The sequence below is a fragment of the Anas platyrhynchos genome, chromosome 5 (assembly GCF_047663525.1).
Source record: "Anas platyrhynchos isolate ZD024472 breed Pekin duck chromosome 5, IASCAAS_PekinDuck_T2T, whole genome shotgun sequence".
NCBI classification, from domain to species: domain Eukaryota; kingdom Metazoa; phylum Chordata; class Aves; order Anseriformes; family Anatidae; genus Anas; species Anas platyrhynchos.
In genome coordinates this window covers 52249336-52268311 of record NC_092591.1, presented here as the reverse complement: position 1 = coordinate 52268311, position 18976 = coordinate 52249336, and the positions used below count along the sequence as shown (strand labels likewise).

Below are 18976 nucleotides of genomic sequence, written 5' to 3'. Positions count from 1 at the left end.
TTAGCGGGTTGTGGTCCGGGGATTTTAAGGTGTTCGCTTTGTCGCTGAGACCGCAGCCGGACAGAGATTAATAAAACGGTTCAGTCTGAGATATGGAAGTGCAAACGGTTTAAGAAGGAAACCAACAAAGCAGAGGTTGAGAGTGAATGCCGTTTTATTGGGTTTACCAAGTGAAAATCCACACAGATCGGTTAGTCCAATGCTTCCACATCACCTCCTGAGCAAAGTCCTGCACAACTGACCTCACCATTCCTGATCCAGGAAACGAGAAAAACATCAAGAAAACTATGGGATAGGAGCTTTAGCTCAGATTTGATCAGCACCATTGCATCGGTATTCGGGTTTTTTCAATGTACAGAAATGTTAGCCCCAAATCATGTTTCAGTGCAACACATTTAACTTCAAAGCCAGAGCTTGAAATTATTCTTCCAAGGACAAAGCAATCTCCATTTGTTAACTGAAGGCAGTCACCACAGAAAACATTGGTAGCTACTTACAATTTCATTTGGTTTGAAAGGATTTTTTTTTTTCTTCACATTTATATAAAGGAATGTTAAAGACCATATCTTTAAAGGTCAACACAGACAACAGCAGTACAGACTTCTCATACACTCTGATCCCTGTCTCCGAGCTGAGTAACTTCAGCTTTACTCAGTTTTGGAATAGAACTACGGAAGAAATCAGTTAAACACAAATAAAAATACTAAGAAGTTCTACATTTAAAGTTTGCTGGTTCTCATTTTTAAAGCTGTCACAAATATCCAGGATTCACATTTCAAATGGCCTCACCAGAAGACACAGTGACAGACATCTCAGAAATCACCCATCCAGCATTGCTAACAAGGACAGCAACTCGTTTCAAGCTCTGCATTCAAAGTGCCAATAATCTTTTACATAACAACCAGCAAGTAACACAACTTGTGACGTACATCCACATTGTGTTATCACCATCTATTACAAAGAACAGGCACTGAACTTTTAAAAATGTTATTACAAATTGTAAAGATTACGACTGAAAAGTTAAAATCTATATTCAAGAACCAAGAATTTCAATACCTTTTGCAATGTTATTTTATGTATATATTTATAGATGAGCAATTACACTCAATTTTTTTTTTTTGGCCCATTTTCCTCAAGTTCATAACCAAAAAGAAAAATCACACTAGACCCTTGAAGTTCACATAAATGACAGCTCAGGTTTTGGTGCAAGAACCTACTTCAATACAGTACCAACCCATGAACAGGTTTCCAAATCCATCAGGTTAAGGATCACTTCATGGTCACCCTTCCCAAGCAGTGATGATCCTTTCCTAGGTACGTAACTTCGGTTATTGGTATTCTTGTTTTACAGAGCGATGACTTCTTCACAGCCGGCAAGCAGCCCCTAAGCTGATCCCACCCTGCCCATGACGTCCCGGTTTTGTTTAATGGACTGTGTAAGCGGAGGAGCATTTGCTAGCTGGCTGAAAATGCTGAATCCTGCAAGTACCCTAAACCTGAACCAGGAAAAAGTTACACTCTGAATTGAGCCAGATTACCCTTCAAACAAATACGCTCCCGTCCCACACCTCCCCACCTTTCCAGGAATATCAGAGAACTACAACTTTTCTGCCCTTCACCCAAAAACATAATACATAGATGTGATGGACACTATATAACCAAGCTGTTCCCCAGCAGTGCAATGTCTGATCACATCCATGTAAGTATTTCTTAAAGCACAGTGCAATTTTAGTCCAAAGCACTCCCCCCCCCCAATATACCTATAATATATATAAACAAGCCTATTTTGATATCAGTATTAGAAGTCAAGATTCATCTGTATCCTCAAAACAATATCGCTTTGCTTATTAGAAAGTACACCTACAATTGAAGATGTTTAAAACATTAGGTCTACTTGGCGCTGAAGTGTGAGTACGAAACCTGCTGGAGTTTCCACAGATCTTCCTGCAGGAGCTTTCACAGATCGAGCTGTCAGCAACTTACTTCTCCTTCATCTTTTTTTTCAAAAAACGAGCCCGTATTTGTTTGTTTGTTTTCATGAGTAAATTCATGACAGTGGACGTAGGTAGAATTGAGAAGACCCAGCCCTAAAAATCAAAGGAAAAATGTCTCAGCTTTTATTGTCTATTCTAAGCTAAATCAAACCATTACCAGCACACACAAACGTTACAAAATTATGATTAAAGAACAAAAATAACTTTTATTTAATATTCAAAATTAATCATTGCTCTTCTTCCCCAGTAATCACATATTAGATCCTTGTGTTGTCCAAGGTGACTTACCATGAAGGCATGGGGCAGGCACCCGTTGGTCTGGGACTGCAGGCCTACCGTGCCTATGGCAGCTCGCACGTACGTTTCAGGAGTGGGCTTATCGAAGCTTGGCTTGGAGATTTTAGACATTTTTGTTGCCACATAATACGGCATAACACTCTGCATGTAGGAAAGAGACATGAAGCAGAGAACACTTTCAGATTAACTCACAGATTCAACAAGGAACAAAGACAACTGTCCCTCAGATAATCTGCATACTGGATCCTGAGATGTGCTAGCTTCAGAACTAGCATGGGTGGGGGATATAGTGAGGAAATGGAAGAACTGAAGTAACCAAAGCTGGCATGTACAGAAAACTAAACAGCTTTGAGTCTGGAGAAAGGCCATGCCTTTAGCCTGGTGAAACATGCTTTTGTGTTTACCTGCAGAGAGAGAGAAAGAAGGAAAGGGCTCGGCGGGGAAGAGCTGGGATTGCCTAGTGCTCTGAAGAGATTGGAGGATGGCAATCTAACATCTGCCTCTCATTATCTCAAGGGCAGTTATGAGAGCCAAACTCTTCTTGGCACTGCCAGACTAAATAAAAAGAACCAAACCTATCAGTTTTTGTTTGTAGATTTTCAGACTGGACACTAGGGAGAAAGGCATTTTCTAGGAGAGCGATTTAACAGTCAAATAGGTTGTTCAGACAGGTCATGGCATCCCCATCCTTGCAGGTTTTCAAGCTTTGGTTGGATAAAACCATGCCAGCCCATGACCTAGCGTTAGCAGCAATCCCACAGAGCAGGAAGTTAGACAAGAAGAGTTCCTAAAGATTCCTTCAGACAAAGATGTCCATCAGTCTGTGATCTGACACTGTATGTAGTGAACATGGTAGATGAAAGCAGGTAGTAAAAGTTTTCACTGTTCCACTTTTGCTATGCATAGTAAGCAAGTATCAATAGAAAATGCTGACATCCATTTAAGTTAAAAAAGGTAGTAAAAGAAAGAGGTAAATGACCCATGTTTTCAGACACTCACACAAAACTTCGGAGTCTGCAGAAACCTTTCATGCAGAGATTTTTCCAAACGAGTCTTGGAAAAAAAGTCCTTGCAGTCTTCCTCATTCCTTTATTTTTGCCTAATTTCTGTTATAGATCCCTACCACTTCCTATGCACATAAACACAAAATTTTAATCTATGCTATTACTGTGCTGTTTCTGTAAAATTAAGCTTGCCTGTCAGCTAGAGTGTATTTTGAACCTACATATGTCTATACTGCAGCCAAAGCACAATATACTATCAAAACTAAGTTTCCACAGAGAGGCATTCCACTTGAGCAACACTGATATTCCTTAGGCTGAACTTCAGGAAATGATAAAGTACCACCTGAACTCTGTTTTCAGTTTTTACACAGCAATACTGTGCGTGTATTGGCATGATAGCGTTAACCCTTTTAACAGTGAGCTCAAACAGAAGCACAAGTCAGGAATTAAAAGCACTAGGTTTCTGAAGGTCAGAGAGATGAATTTCAGATAATCTGAAGTGGGTGCAGTTTTCCTAATGGCTTGAAGGAGGTACGTCAGCTAGTCTTCACAGGAAGGTACTTGTAATATTCATTAGTGGTTTATTGTGGCTTAGGCTGGAATGACAGGACAAGGACATGGACCGCAATAAAATTAACATAACAAATTGAAGCTGTGATAGCTATTGGTCATCAGGCCCACATAACTCAAAGCAGCAATTCACTGCCTACGTTAATGGACAAAAAAACAGTGCTATCAGGAATTCAGCACCTCAGCCAACATGCATGTTACAAAAAAGCTTACCACAGCCTATTAAGTATTCTGCAGGAAAAGACATTTGTTGATGCAGAAAACCAGATTTAAGCTTCATTTGTTTATTTTAACGATGTAAGACACTGAAAGCTTTTTCATAGCTTTTCCATATCTGAAGCTAAAAAGTTTTCCCCCATACCATGCGTGTTCATGCTGTGTTTAACACCTTTAGCCATGTATGCCTTACTGGTTTTGGTGGGGTTTATGGTTGTTTTTCACCTTTTTTTCAGAATTCATAGGAATTCTGCAATGAATGGAGTCATATATGAACAGTGCTCAGTCTTTGTTTTCCTCTCAAAGTGACAGAACATTATTTAGAAAAAACTCCAGGAGGATGAGACTGCCTGGCTACAAATGCGCATAGGAACAACACGCCTCAAAGATATAATGCTTCTTTCTCAGTCAAGCATCTGTCTTTAAATACTCTCATACTGACATAACTATCAGCACCTTTACTTGAGAAAACAGGAAGATCTCAGACATCCTACTATAACAAGAGACTGACAAACATCTACTTCTAAACAAACTATCAGTATCTGAATGAAATTCCTACAGCCTGCTCTGGAAGGGTTTTCAAGGATGAAAAATGCCTTCTGTGGAAGGCTCATATAATGCTGCCTGAGTTTACTTGAACACACCTATTTGCAGCATGCATCCTCACATTGGAAAAACCCATAGACCACGTGGAAGGGCAGGAGTGCAAAAACAAAAATCACACCCAGCTTTATTGCCATTGAAGCTGTGTGTTGGAGGAGCCAGAGCATCACAGTTTGTAGGTAGGCTTGAGCAGGAAAGAAATCATACCAGAAGACTTAATTGTATTACTGTAGAAGAGAGAAATATTCTATTAAATACCCAAAGCATATGAAAGACGCAGACAAAAGAAGCCTTTTGCTTGCAGCATCCTGGTTTATTTAGATGCAAATATTTTAGTAGAATTTTAATCATAATGCTTTATGAGGAGAAAGGTATTCTCAAACCTGAGAGCTGCTCCATATTTGTGCTTCAAAATATAAACAGACTCGGCTGAATATTATGAGTTGGGTTGAGGACAGTCAGTTCTACAAGTAGCTGGTCCAGAATCTGCTACCTTTTGATGCAAAAATATCAGAGGTGCTGCATCCTGTTTAAGTTTTCAAATGACTGAGCAAGAGAGAATTTGCAAAAGGCATCTTCCTGACTGCAGAATCAAGAATAAAACAAGAACCCCACAAACAATCTGGGCTGACACTCTTCACCAGTATCTGAAGTCAGAGAGACAGCGATTAGTTAACCTCAGGTCTGGAAGACAGCTAAGAATGTCAGCCATCCCACTCGTGCTCCATCTGCTTGAAATGTTCATTTAAGAGCCATGATTCACAGAGATGTACTCTGTGAACCAGTTTCCTAGATAAACTCCCTTCTGTGCAGGCTGCTGTTTAAAGATGTTGCATATTGTTCATTTTTACCTGTATGCAATGGCTCTATGCTTAGGAACAAGCTGCCAGCTACGTTTTCCATCGCACAAACTACACTCAGAGGACATTCTCTTCACAGGAATATAAGGAACCATGTTTACAGATGCTCTCTGTGAGGTTTCTTCTCACAAGGAAGGTAGCACGGCAAACCAGCACTACCATTTCCTTCAGTCTTGGAGACTGTGACCACAGATTAAAAGAGGTCCATATTGCACAGATTCTTGGAACAGTTGTGGGATATGAAGCTAAATCTACAATACAGAAACTGAATTAAGTGGAGATAGAAGTAACATAGTGGGGCAAAAGTAAAAAACAATAAAGAACTTGCACTGCGATAAAAACATCGCAGGAAGGTCCAGAGCTGAAGGCAGGTAAAGACCTGAAAAGCCTTCCAAGTAGAGAAAGTAATAAGGAGACAAAACACTAAAAATTGCTCCAGATTAATCCATTTCAGGAGTAGACAGCACACACAAGCTGAAGGTGTATCTGTTTAGAGTGCTAGGCTTTTATGCATCCTCCATTGCTGACAGCAAGTTGGTTTTGCTGAAGGAAAATGTATGGGAATAGCTCACTCAGTAACTGTCTTTCTTCCCCTAAAAGTCTAACATAATCCTCTCGTGAACTGGGACAGGACATCTCCTAGTGATGACTTCTTTTTGGTATGCACGACTGGAAGGAAAAAAGTCCAGCAAGCCAAAAGGTAATATAGCCTTTAGTAACAGCTTCTCTGTATTTCAAAACCAGCAAGAAAAGCTGTGCTCCCACCCTTAATGATCACACGAACAAGACTGGCATCTTTGTGACTTAGTTCTCGCAGTGCCCTTGGAGAACCACTGTACAGAACAAGGGAAGGGAAAGCAAGAGGCATGGGCGTGGGGTAATTCTGTCTGTAAGAACCCTAACAGAATTTTAAGATGACTCACCATTGTCTTTACAGCACAGGTAAAATCTTTGTCAAGACTGACTATTGCACTGGAGAACAACAGGTGTAATGGGTAACAAAGAACTCAGCAATTGTGACCCAAAACCAAAGTCTGGAATCTTTAGTTAGGCTTTGGAAGCAAACATTAAAGGTATGTAAAAAGTGACATTAAACACAAAATCCCCATCAAGCTGAGAGACTGGCTTGTTTGCTCTTATGTCCCTACAAAACAAAAAACCTAAAGCCATAGAAGGTGAGCAAGTGGAGCACAACACAAAACTCATTAGAAATGTGGAAACCCAGTACTGAAGAAAATCTAAGCCAGCCCATTACATACGAAGGGTCTGTAAGGTGTCTGCTTGTTCATGCTACTTTGCTTACACTTGCAGTTGGTTCACTGACACCACAGAGAAAGGACTGCTACTATTTTAGTCTTTTGAGCAGTTACCTATTTAATATCTGTACAAATGAACTCCAAATGCACATTCCAGGAGACTTAGTTGTATAAAGATGTATTCTATAGAGTTGCACAGTTTTCTGGAATATTTTATACCTAAAGGTACAATTACCACCAGCAGGTAAATTATATATATTTTTTGTTACTTCAAGATGCATCATTTCAGGGTAACTTAAGAAAACTGCTAACGGGATCAAAGGAAATCCTCATCCTTAATCTGTGTCACATTCATGAATAAAAGAATATGCTGATTTCCTTTTGTTACCAAGACACCAATGTTGCTGTGGTAACCACACTTACATGAAAAGCTCTACTCACCTGCACAATGATGCCCTTGCTCTTGTATTCTGCATGGAGGCCTCGAGAGAAGTAATCCACAAAAGCCTAAAATGAAAAGAATGGAAATGCAGCATGCTATGCATTAAAATGGAAACTATAGTTTGGAGCTTTTTGTAAGCATATTTGAATTACTATTTATAGCTCCTGTTTTCAAAGTGAAAAACCTTAGGCTTTCAATGCAACTTCACAGGTTACAGCAATGCCATCTGAACAGAAACCCCGTGCTTACAAAGCATTTTTTTCCCAGAAGTGAGACATTCTAAACAAATAAAATTCTTTTTTTAATTTAGAAGGAAAAGGAACTGGATTAGTTACATAAAGTCCAGTTAAAATAGGAAAATAAAACTTTGTGTTCACATTGTGTCATCTCCTTAGACTTTTTTTTTTTTTAGAAGAGTGATATAAGTAGGCATCTTGAAGACTACTATCTAAAACTCTTCCAAATTTCTGTAAGTTTTAGAAAGTCCAAGATTAAACATTCAAAGAAGGAAGCAAAAGGGCTTAAAGAGTGGACACTAGAACCTGCCTTCAGGATACACTCACATCCGATATACCACTTCCACCAAGGGAGACCCACATGCTCGCTCTTTCCTTACCACTTACTGAGATGGATACCTTATACAATACTGAAAAAGTATTGTTTTAATAATCCAAGGCTACTCAGCAAGTCAAACCAGCATAAATTCCCCCTCCCCTTCTTCTAAACCACCTTTTTACTTCTCTTCCCCCAAGTCAAATGAGCCAAAATATTAGGTTCCATTGTCATTTCTCATTTTAGAAAAACGATACTGCTAAGCAGGATAAATGGAGCGCCCTCAACTGAGAGAACTAAACTATTCTATCCATAACTGAGGCGAATTCAATTATTTAAGAAGAAACAGCTCCAGAGGGGAAAAAAAAAAAAAGGCTGTTAAAGTAGCCACAAATGCTTCAGACCATTGTCAAAACAAGCAGCAAAACTCTAATACTGCATCTGTTTTACAATCATCTTTTTCTCAGTTTTGTGCAGTCCTTGACCACAGTTGTGAGATGCACGTGTGATAACTGCGAAGTATATAAATCTATTAAAAATTAAAAAACCACTATATTCTACTAATCACAAAGTGCTTTGATTATTCAAAGCTCTCACTACTTCTGCACGACAGTCCTGAAATTAGTTACTGCTTTGTTTATAGAGAGGCAACATAAAGAAAATGTCATCTCTACTATTTGATATGAGCTTTGCAATAAAAAAAAGTGTTCACTTTACTTGAGAAGGAACAAGCATCTTCCAGTATCCAAATAAACTTTGGAGTTTTTCTTCTTGGAGGACTTACTTTAAGACAAGTTGTGTTTTCTACCTCCAGATGCAGAAGTGCTCCAACAGCCTCTAACTTAGGGTCTTAAGAACAATCTCTAAATAAGCATCTCCTGAAACAGCATGTAAGTACACCATACAAAAACTAATTTCTTCTCCTTGGACATCCAGTAACAAAGCCCAAATATTTGTGACATGGTAGAAAAAAAGTCATAATTCACTTCTCATTACTATTAATGCAGGCAGACAGGGAAGTGTCAAAAACAGGAATATGATTCCTTTAAAAGCATCTAATTGCCTTGTGAGACAGGGAATTCTCCGTGGGGAAGGTTAAAGAGGTAGACTGCATCTGTTCCTGATAATTAGCCAGAGCCATTGACTTAGACCTGAAGGATACTATGCTTTAAAACCCCTCTATACAGATGAGGAAAAACACTAGAAATTGCAGATACAGTCTTTCTATAGCTACATTAGGGGAGTCACTTTCATGCTTACTAACCTCGCTATGGTAGAAGATGAGCAGTGCTGAGAATAGGTAAGATTACTTAACCTGTAATTGAGTTTCTTAGGGAGAAGGAAGGAATATTTGTATTTATAATTGAGAAAAAATAAAAAAGATTATGCAAAGAAGTGTAAGTTGTATTATTGCAAAAACCATAAGCTCAAATAATTTGATAAAGCAGAAAGCAATGCAACAACAGAACTGACCTTTCACGCTAAAACAAAGAAGTGAGCTCTCAGGAAATACCTATTTCTGGAGCAAAATTTTATCAACAATATGCAATTTGGGCTTTCATGACTTCTAAACTTAAATATCCCTTATTCACACTAATACTCATTCAGTATCAATAAAATAGCACGCATCAATTCCTTTCTGGATACATGAAGATGTTATTGGAGAGTTTAAAGGAAACACCTGCCTGTTCTGACATGAACAACACCAACTGAAGGTGTCTTTATCCCATCAAGGTTCTGCTTAGAGTCAGAAATCCTTTAGGTATTGAAAATAATTACCAGGTGCACCCAAAAAAAAAAAGCTATAGTGTTACGCTGCTTGAATACCATGTCATAAATGTCTCTTTATTTAGTTTTATTACTTATATTGTAGCTCCATACTGTGAACCTATCTTGTGCCTGGTGTTAGGGTGTCAACTGGAGACCTTTTATGAGACCATTTCAGATGCCATGCAAATACCTTTGGAAAAGAAGTAACCCCAGCTGCAGAAAGACAAAACTGTCCCAAGTGACTCAGTGAGAAACCAGAGCAGGTAAGCTTAACATAAGATGTAGATCTATGGTAGTAATATACTGTATGTCTAGAATGTATATGTTTGATGCCATCTTCTGCAGCATTCTCGTTTGGAAGTTCAGCAGATACGTGCTGAAAGAACAAAACTGCTGGTTATATAGAAAATTGTTTGGACCAACAGGCTCCAAGGGCCATGATTAATGGCTTGACTTCTGGTTAGTAACAAGCAGAGAACCCCACAGATCAATACCGATGCCCATATTCTTCAATATCTGCCATAAGCGACCCAGGTGATGGCACACAGTGCACCCTCAGCACATTTGCAGATGACAGTATTAGACGGAGTGGCTGACACAACAGACCTTCAGTCCAGAGGGATTCTGGTAAACTTGATGATTGTTAAACTTTGTGAGATTTCTTGACTGGCACAGAGTGAAGTGCAAAGTTCTGCATATAGAGTGGGATAACCCCATGCCTTAATGTTGGCTAAGTAGCAGCAACTGCTGAAAACAGCCTGGAATCTATGGTGGCTGCCAGGGAAAAGATAAGCCAATAATCCACTCACTGCAAGAGCGTCAAACCACATACTGGGCTACATTAGAAGGATGCATCGCCTACTAATGCAGCGCAATTATTTGGTACTGGCAACACTCTAGAGCTCTATCCTTTCTCTTACCTGAAATGCTAAACTTAAGGCAACTAACCAAAGAGGAAGAAAAACCTTTGCTTCCAGCAAGCACCAGAAAAATCCTACTTAAATATGTATGCCCCATACATACCTAACAGATATCGATCTACATGTATCTTTTACAAGATTAGAGAAAAAAGCTTCAAAGTATCAGAACAAGAAATTGTGTTGAACTTAGCCAATGCTCTTAAACCTCACACTAAGCTTGCTCGGTACAGTAGCATCCTTTGTTGTGTGAAAACTGCTATGTGATGAATGTGTGATGCAATATATAAAATAGTATTTTCCATGACAGTAAACCCCTGAACTCGTTTTTGTCTCGACCTTCCACTACCAGCAAAATTAAAGTTAGAAACTCAGTACTTTTAGTTCATGAAAGCACCACTAGATGGACACCAAAACATTTATTCCTGTGGTGTTGGCTTATGTGTGACACTATTTCTGTGAGCAAAAGAGTAGCTTACCTTGGATGCAGAGTAAAGAGTCAGCAGTGGAGTTGGATACATCCCAGCAGCTGAAGAGATATTCAAGATTACCCCTTTTGATCTGAAAGGCAGAAAAGATACAGTCCAATGAAATAATTTATTAAAAACAAAAAAAACAACGAACATCTTTCATGTTTCAGAAAATTACTGCAAGCCTAAAGAAAATCTTTAGGATGAAATTGAGATTAAGATCTGTTTAGAACCCCCCCCAAAAATTTTTTAACCACCAAAAATTTTTTTTAACCACCTGCGCTGCCAAGCACTTCTCAAGCATGTGCAGCTAGGACAGACAGTAAGATGCCTGGATTTTGAACATGTCCACTTCCGTGATTTTTACAGACAAAACTCGTTACTTGGTGCTAGGTAGAAATAAGAATTAGTTGAACAATCCAGGGCAAGCAAGTTATTAGGGGATGCTACCAGACAGCTGAATACAGTGGAAGCTGCATCTCTGCTTCTTCCTACCATAGAGTAGATTGAAGCCAATTTACTCAACACACAACTAGGTACTCTGCGTTTAGTGAGGACTCAGAACAGGCATGCAGATACTCATCATGCAGCTTAACTGCTGCAGATTCGTGAGTTTTTCATCATATTTGTTCAACTACACATACACTATGCCACTGCTGCCACAATGATTTAAGTAATCATCTTAAAAACAAACAGCCGACTTTAAGTGACCATTAATTTTTTTTTTTAAATTATTATTATTTTAATTCTTTGAGAATTGTGACAATAGATTCAAACCAATATGGTTTCTGCTACGATATAAGTACGAATTAAGTCTGAGTGATTCACCTCTGGAAAGGAGACAGTTGACGTAACAGAAAAGAATCATTTTGCAGTCATTCAGGATTTCAAACACCTTTGCCAAAGTTCTCATACTTTTCAGGAGTTATCTGCAGGGCTTTGTTGGTGAAATAAAGTAGTGACATGGATCAAAATATGTGGTATGAAGAAAAGACTACAAATTGATCAAGAATTTTCACAACAGCAAAAGGTTAACAGTGGATGCTAGAGGTTTTTCACATCAAGACAGGTGGTGCTTGTGATATTTATTCATCAACTCAAATGGGGATTGGCAGTGAAATGAGTATTCATGCAGTTTAAGAGATTACCAGATTGGAGGACACTATAAGGAACTTTTAAAAGAAGAGCTAAGATGGCTACGTGAACAGACTACAGAATGACAACTGAAAAATCAATTCTAAATCAACTATCCATTCCCTTGAAAATCCTGAACAAAGTCCAGAAGGAATTCTCTGTTGTGCAGCAGTCACCAAAAACAACCAAAGAGGACAGCAGGGAATGGCAGGGACAGGTCCAACACCACTGTAGTCCTGTTTTGTGTCTATGGACCACTTCTCTATCCCTCCAAATACAGGACAGAGACACTACGAACCTGGTGACTGGATGGGGCTTTGAGCAACCTGATCTAGTGGGAGGTGCCCCTGCCCATGGCAGGAGGGTTGGAACTGGGTGATCTTTAAGGCCCCTTCCAACCCAAACCATTCTGTGATGATTTGAGAATGGAGAATAGGAAGGAAAAGGCTCTGATGTGTTGATGAGGTGAAAGGATCGTTCACTTAGCTATTTAAGAGACTAGTAAGACCAACAATACACCCTCTCATAATACAGAAGATGAGTTATTTAAATGAGACTGAAATTTAGGTCCAATAAAAGGAAGTGCTCTTCCCATATTCAGACCACAGGAGTCACTGCCACACAACTTAATTGAAGACAGAAGCTTAGCAGGACTCAAGAAGGCTTGAGCATTTATATGGGTAAACCCAGCCTCGCTCTCCCAAAGCAAACTGAAGCTTTAGCAGAGAGGCTGGCACTCGGGTGGTAAGGCACAAGTCCCTCAGAGGCTGGTCTGACTGCAACTTTCCAGCTGCAGTGACCGTCCCTTAGGTACATTCAGTTCTGATCCAGTGAAGAAAGCCCTCTTAGAAAAAAGTAAACACCAGCCTCTTGCACACGCAGTGTGGACACTTTGAAGCTGTTGATGCAACTGTGGGTTTTGGAGTTTGCGTTCTCTTCATACAGAAAACAGTCCCAGTCTTCAAAAGCATGCAACTTAAAATCTCCCGATAAAAACAAACAGCAGCGTGTGTGTAGGGGGAACACTTCCAATTACTCTAATTACGATTCTGTCTCTTCCAAGAGCCGCAGAAGAAACATCCTAGGGAGGGACCTGAAGGACCGCGAGGGCACCGGCACGGCAAGATGCCGCCGCCTGCCTCCAGCGTGGCCGCGCGCTGCACCAGCACCCTGGGCGAGGGTGCGGCGAGGCAGGCGTCCTGCCCGACAGAGCACACCCCGGCACCTCCCCGTCATTCTTCCTTCAGCGCACGGCATGGTCCGGGGATGCTAAATTTAGCTGTCTCCCCGTTGCTGCGGCAACCAGCGCCTGCTCCAGCTGCACGCCAAGTGGAAAGAGCAAGCTTCCTCTGTAATGTAATTATGCACTTGCTACTTCCCCGGCAATAAATACCATAGTTTGGTATTTGTCTAGAAACAGTCAACTGATTTTGTTGTTGTTGTTGTTCCCAAAGACATCGAGGCTCAGTTTGGAGTTCCGCGAGTCTCCCACCTTAGACAGCTGCCTGAAAACGTACAGGGAGAACTGCTCATTTAAGTGTAATCGGGAGCCGCGGATTATAAATTGTCACTTTAAGTGCTCGGAGCACAGGAGAGGAGCCACAGCAGTGTCTAAATGCCATTACCAGAAATGGCATCCATCTCACGCCGCTGTGTTTATCATAAATAAGAAGTAACCGACACACCAGGACGCACCTGTGCTTTCTGCTTACAGACCTGGATGTAAAGCATGTCAGCTCTGCTCTACTCCTGGATTTGTCTTGGGATGTAAGGCCATCAAACTGATACTCAGATACGTAAAAATGCGCACTGTGGGTGCAGGATGCCGTAGTGTGCTATGTTAACTGCTGTGTACTCACACACCACCTGCCTTGAACCAGTGAGGAAGAGCAATGGGATTCCCAATCTGGAGCCTGGATTCCTTTTCTAACCTGCAGTCCCACGTGAGAAATGTATGGGTGGCCCACGGAGCAGCTGAGTACAGCCACCAGCCCTTCCTGCTCCTGGCTTCGCTGGACATCCGTGTCCTCCTGCAGTAGCAGACCCATAGCAGTGTCGTGGCTGTGCAGGGGTGGGCAGCTGCACACCTGGGTTGTGGGCTCTGCAGTCATCTGCCTTTGCAAAACCAAAGGGAATATGGAAACTTGCTCCATATTTGCTCTACGGTAGCCAGAAGCAGAAGTCAGGCAGCAAACCAGGATCCTGTTTTCATTCAAACCATCTCACCTGGTTTAATACTTAGTGGAAAACAGGATATTCTCTAAGTGGAATATACATCTGTTTGTTCTGTGAAGCTGAAGGTATCCATCGGCCAAATGGATAACTACGACAGTTCTTTAGACAAAGAAGGAACTGAATCAATAAACTGTGGTTAGAGCTTCAAAGTTGCACAAATTCTTATCAACAGTACATTCATCCTCAGAAAGCAGGATGGCTTTAGTCATGTTGGCATCTTCAGGGGGACAGTGGCTTCACAAAAGCCAGGTCCCTTGATCTGTCAACTACAGGATGCGGGCAAAGAATAACTTTTGACTTAAGAACCTTGAGTGACTACTACTACTGCAGTGCAATCCTCAACCCAGCTTTATTGAGGAATATCAACTCCCAGATCCCCCAGACTCCAGGGTCTTTGTTTTTCTAATTCCATTTCCTTTGCATGAAATAAAATCTTTTCTGCTTCTATTCTTACCTAAGCCAAAAAGTCCAGGCTTGTCATCACCCTGACATGCTAGGTACCAGCTCCCCAGACTGGCCACTAGCTCTGACGGTTTGTACTCACAAAGAAACAGTTTAAGATGTGAAATACTTGTTCTCCATCTGCACAACACTTGTGTAATTGAACCATGATCTGCAACGAAAACTCCCAGATAGCAGGATGATGCAAGAAATTTTTTCTCCCCTTGATCTGTCCTATGTTGAGGTTTGCCCCGTATACACGCTCCTCCTATGGTATTCACCTGGAGGTAACAACGAGGCGACTGACGTGCACTGTTTGTTCTACACGGCTTTCCTCGGCGCTGCGAGTGCAGCTCAGCCCTGACCTGGAGCAGCCCCCAGCCAGCCAGGGTTAGCACTGCAACAGCCAGCAAACATCCTGCAGCAGCCAGCATCACCTAGAGAACAGCCTGGAGGTTGCACACCGCATCCGTATCTTTCGTTTCACCTGGGAGCTGGCTGGGAAGTCAGTACACGTCTTCCGCAGTGACACTGGTGTGCATTAACTCTTATTTTAAAGAGCTGTTCTCCAATTCTACTTTACCAAATGATCACAGACTTTCCTCAATATACCTCCTACTGTATAATGAGAACATATTCTTTGCATCCATTTTACTTACAATGACTTAGAGAAATAGCCTTAAGAAGGTTATTCCCAGGAACTGTAACCACCCCCTCAGAATAGCAGGTTGTTGAGTTAGTGCTGATGAGTCAGACGGGCTTTTTAATTCTGTTCTAAAAGGAATCACCACAACAGTGGAGAAGGGAGAGGAAAAATAAAAAGGGAATCGAGTGGAAAAGGCTTCCACCGTCTGATGATTCATGCACCATCAGTGTGACTCACCCAGCATTACTCTGCCATTAAAACATGGAGACTAGGCTGATTAGTCACAGTAATGAATTTTTCAAGAAAGGATTCTCCCCTATAAATAATGATGACTTTGTCTGGATAGTGTTAGTGTGACTCACCTTTCCAGCATGCCGGGCAGCACCAATCGTGTCATCTGCAAAAAGAAAACATTCGTGATGGCTGAGAATGCAGACACCAGACAGCCAGAGATGAGGGAAGCCTCCCTTCCTCCCAGAAGCAGCTGCCACCCCCTCCACCCCAGCCAAGGCTCGGGGAAGCAGAGACCATACTTTGCGTGGGCAGTTTATTTTTATTCTACCTGGGTAACTTGGCTCTGACAAGTAGTGTGTGCACTGAAACCAGTGAACCGATCCAGCTAGTAGCAGAAGTACAATAAGAGTAAATAAAAAAGCCTTCACCACCCTGCAGCATCCATGGCTTCCGAAGAACACCGAAACATCAGCACACTATGCCATGTATATGAACTTTCTCTCCCCATAAAATGAATCCGTCTTCCCTAAGACTGACCAAATTCACCCCCCGTGACAAACCCACATGCATTTTAGCAGGTCTTACTGAACTGCTGATGTTAAGTTAAAAAAAAAAAAAAAAAAGCAAATTGGAGCAACAAGAGCACTGGACAGAAGCACTGAAGATGAGCATTCTGGTAACAGTGCCAATACACTGCTCAAACAGATCTCCTTTATTTTTCAATAAATATTATTAAAGCTTTCTAGCATTAACACAGCAAGAATAGTTACTGACAGAAGGTAGGCAAAAGAAATTTAGTTTGCTTCTGACCATGGGCAGCCTTTGTGTAAAAGGGCAAGGATTACTGCAATAGACGTACAGAAAATGAGCTCGTAGGCTACTGCTTCAGTGGGACGTTCTGAGCAGCCCTAGTTTTACAGCAGCTTGCCATAAACATTACTTTACACACAGAAAGCATTTAGGACCCCAACATGTTGCCCTACTGATTACACAGAAGACGTCCACAATAAGAGAAGCTACCCTCCCATGAGAGAAGTAGCCAGGGAGTAGCAGTTCCCCACTGCTCTGCAAAGTGCTGCCTTCATCAGGCGTGTGAGCAATCCATCTGCAACCTAGCTGAAAGATCCTCCAGAGCAGCAATCCTAAAACAAGCTTCCCAAACGCAGGGCAGGCAGCTCTGATGAGAGAAACAAACCAAGCATTGATCCAAACCTTGACGAATTTTCGGTTAGCATGAAATAACTAATTTTCCAACACTAATTAACATCCTAAAATATGAACCGAATCCAAAGTTTCTGCCTGTAAGAAATAATGTAGTAAAAGAAAAAATTCAGCTTGTGCCAAATACCACCCGGCCCCCAACCAAACCTGCTGACACCAAAGACAAATCAGACAAGTAACACACAACTTTGAATGAAAATGCTGTCCAACAAAGTTCTTGAGACAGTGGTGGGTAAGTGTGCTATAAAATACTTAAAGGCACCAAAATGCAACAGTATCCTTGCTGATACCAAAATAACTTGATACCTTAAAACATGAGATTTGAGTTGGATCGGAGGGGAAAAAATCAGCATATAGGGGAGCACAAAGCACCTGTAAGCACTCTTATTAGAAGCAGCAAACGTGACGTACTGTAGCAAGCTATTTGTGTTAGTATCACTACTGCATTAACCCTTACACGTGGTGGAATCTGGTTTGGGTTTTTGTTTGCTTTTCCAATTGTAAAACCTACCATTTTGGGAATAAAGGAGAAATCACGAAAGGCAACTAGACTTCGGTTGATCACAGTCGATACACAGGAAGAGGTAGAGAAGGGCTGTGTTTTGCATTTTGTTGGCGTTTCTCATTTGGAATAGATTCTGCCATCAGACGTGCTGCATTGACAGCTTCGACAGGTCACTGTACGTGCAGGAATCGAACAGACCTTACTTCTGTGGAGTGGGCTGGTGACACACGCACCTCTCAGCTCTGCCCCACAAGTCAAGCCAAGCTTTTCCAGAGGTGGTAAACGTCAAAGCTGAACAGGTCTGATGCAACTTCGAAACAAACTCTGACACTAACTATACTTGAGCTTTTTCACATAGTAATGCTTCAAAAGAGATGTGCAAGTGCCTATTTTAATTCTGTAAGGATAAAGAATGATTTCAGCTGAGTCTAATACTAGCTCAAGAACAGCAGATCTTTTATCTGGTACAAGCTTTATGATCTCTACCACAGATCCCTTGGCAAAAAGCAGCATACTGCTACTTGCCTGTCAGGGCAGTATAATGCTGCATATCATCTTCATAGATTGACATGCGGACATGAACTGCAATTGCCTCCCCTTAGGCAACCCATAAATGGTTTGAAAAACTAGTATCGCTTCTCCCATTGTAATGCAGAGGGGAGCACATGCCTGAAACTTCATCATAAATCCTTACAAATGCATTCACGGTCTGAATCCCAACTGCAAGCCGACACACAGCTCTAAGCTTAGCATATTACAAAGCTGCTGGTTACTATTGCTACCCAAATGGGATTCCATTCACAGAAAAACACACTACAGTAATTAGTATTTGACTTACACAGGTTAAGAACCTATGAGGCTACTGACAATTGAGATGTAACAGTAGGTACGCAACGCCAGTGGAAATCAAGAGCGCTCTCCCCAACAGCTTGCTGTTATGTAGCCTGTTTCCAAAGTCCAGCTGGATAGGCAGTCAAATGTCCCCTACAAACACCCCCACAGAAAAACAATGATGACAAAACAGGATTTCATTCTTAGCATCACCTCCACTTGCTTCCATTAAAATGAGCATTTTTAAAGAACTTTAAAAAACTGTGAAATAAGGCAAAGCTGGTTTTCCTATCTATGTTTTTACCTCTTGTAACATGTAAAGAGAAACATGAATATTCAATATCTTTGTGCAGTAAAAATACTGACTTTTTGTTGTTTGTTTTGTTTTTAAAAAAAAATAAGAAACAGAACGCAGCTCTTTGAGCCAGTGTCACCTCACCCAGCCAAGTCGATGGTAAGACTTCCAGTAATGCAAGAGCACTAGTGTAAAAACGCCAACAAAGCCTTCTGCAGGCACGTTCAAATTATCTGGCAAATCTCTACTTTATACACATGTATAAAATGCTCCCAGCATCAATTCAAAGAAAACAAGCTATAGCAAAAATGTAGTTTTTCCACTAATACCTGTGTCCAATTGCTTGCATGATCTTTATTCAAAAATCGCTGAACTGGCCAACATCTTTGTCGTCATCAGCCATAACCTCAGACATGCCATTATGAAACAGGCAGTTCAACAAGAAACAGATCAAGAACTAAATAAATGTGTTCCAGATAAAGA

At 41.0% G+C, this 18976-nt stretch overlaps 1 protein-coding gene across 1 annotated transcript in view; it reads right to left on the bottom strand.

The window, feature by feature from the left end:
- Positions 1 to 136: 136 nt before the first annotated feature.
- HSD17B12 (hydroxysteroid 17-beta dehydrogenase 12) overlaps positions 137 to 18976 on the bottom strand; it is a 73070-nt gene continuing 54230 nt past the window's right edge. Inside the window, exons 7-11 of the mRNA XM_027459191.3 lie at positions 15770 to 15804; positions 10961 to 11042; positions 7242 to 7307; positions 2283 to 2432; positions 137 to 2087 (exon numbers count right to left, since the gene is read on the bottom strand). Of these exons, the coding sequence (XP_027314992.3) occupies positions 1980 to 2087; positions 2283 to 2432; positions 7242 to 7307; positions 10961 to 11042; positions 15770 to 15804 (441 nt within the window). The 3' untranslated portion in view covers positions 137 to 1979. The remainder of the gene's footprint in view (positions 2088 to 2282; positions 2433 to 7241; positions 7308 to 10960; positions 11043 to 15769; positions 15805 to 18976) is intronic.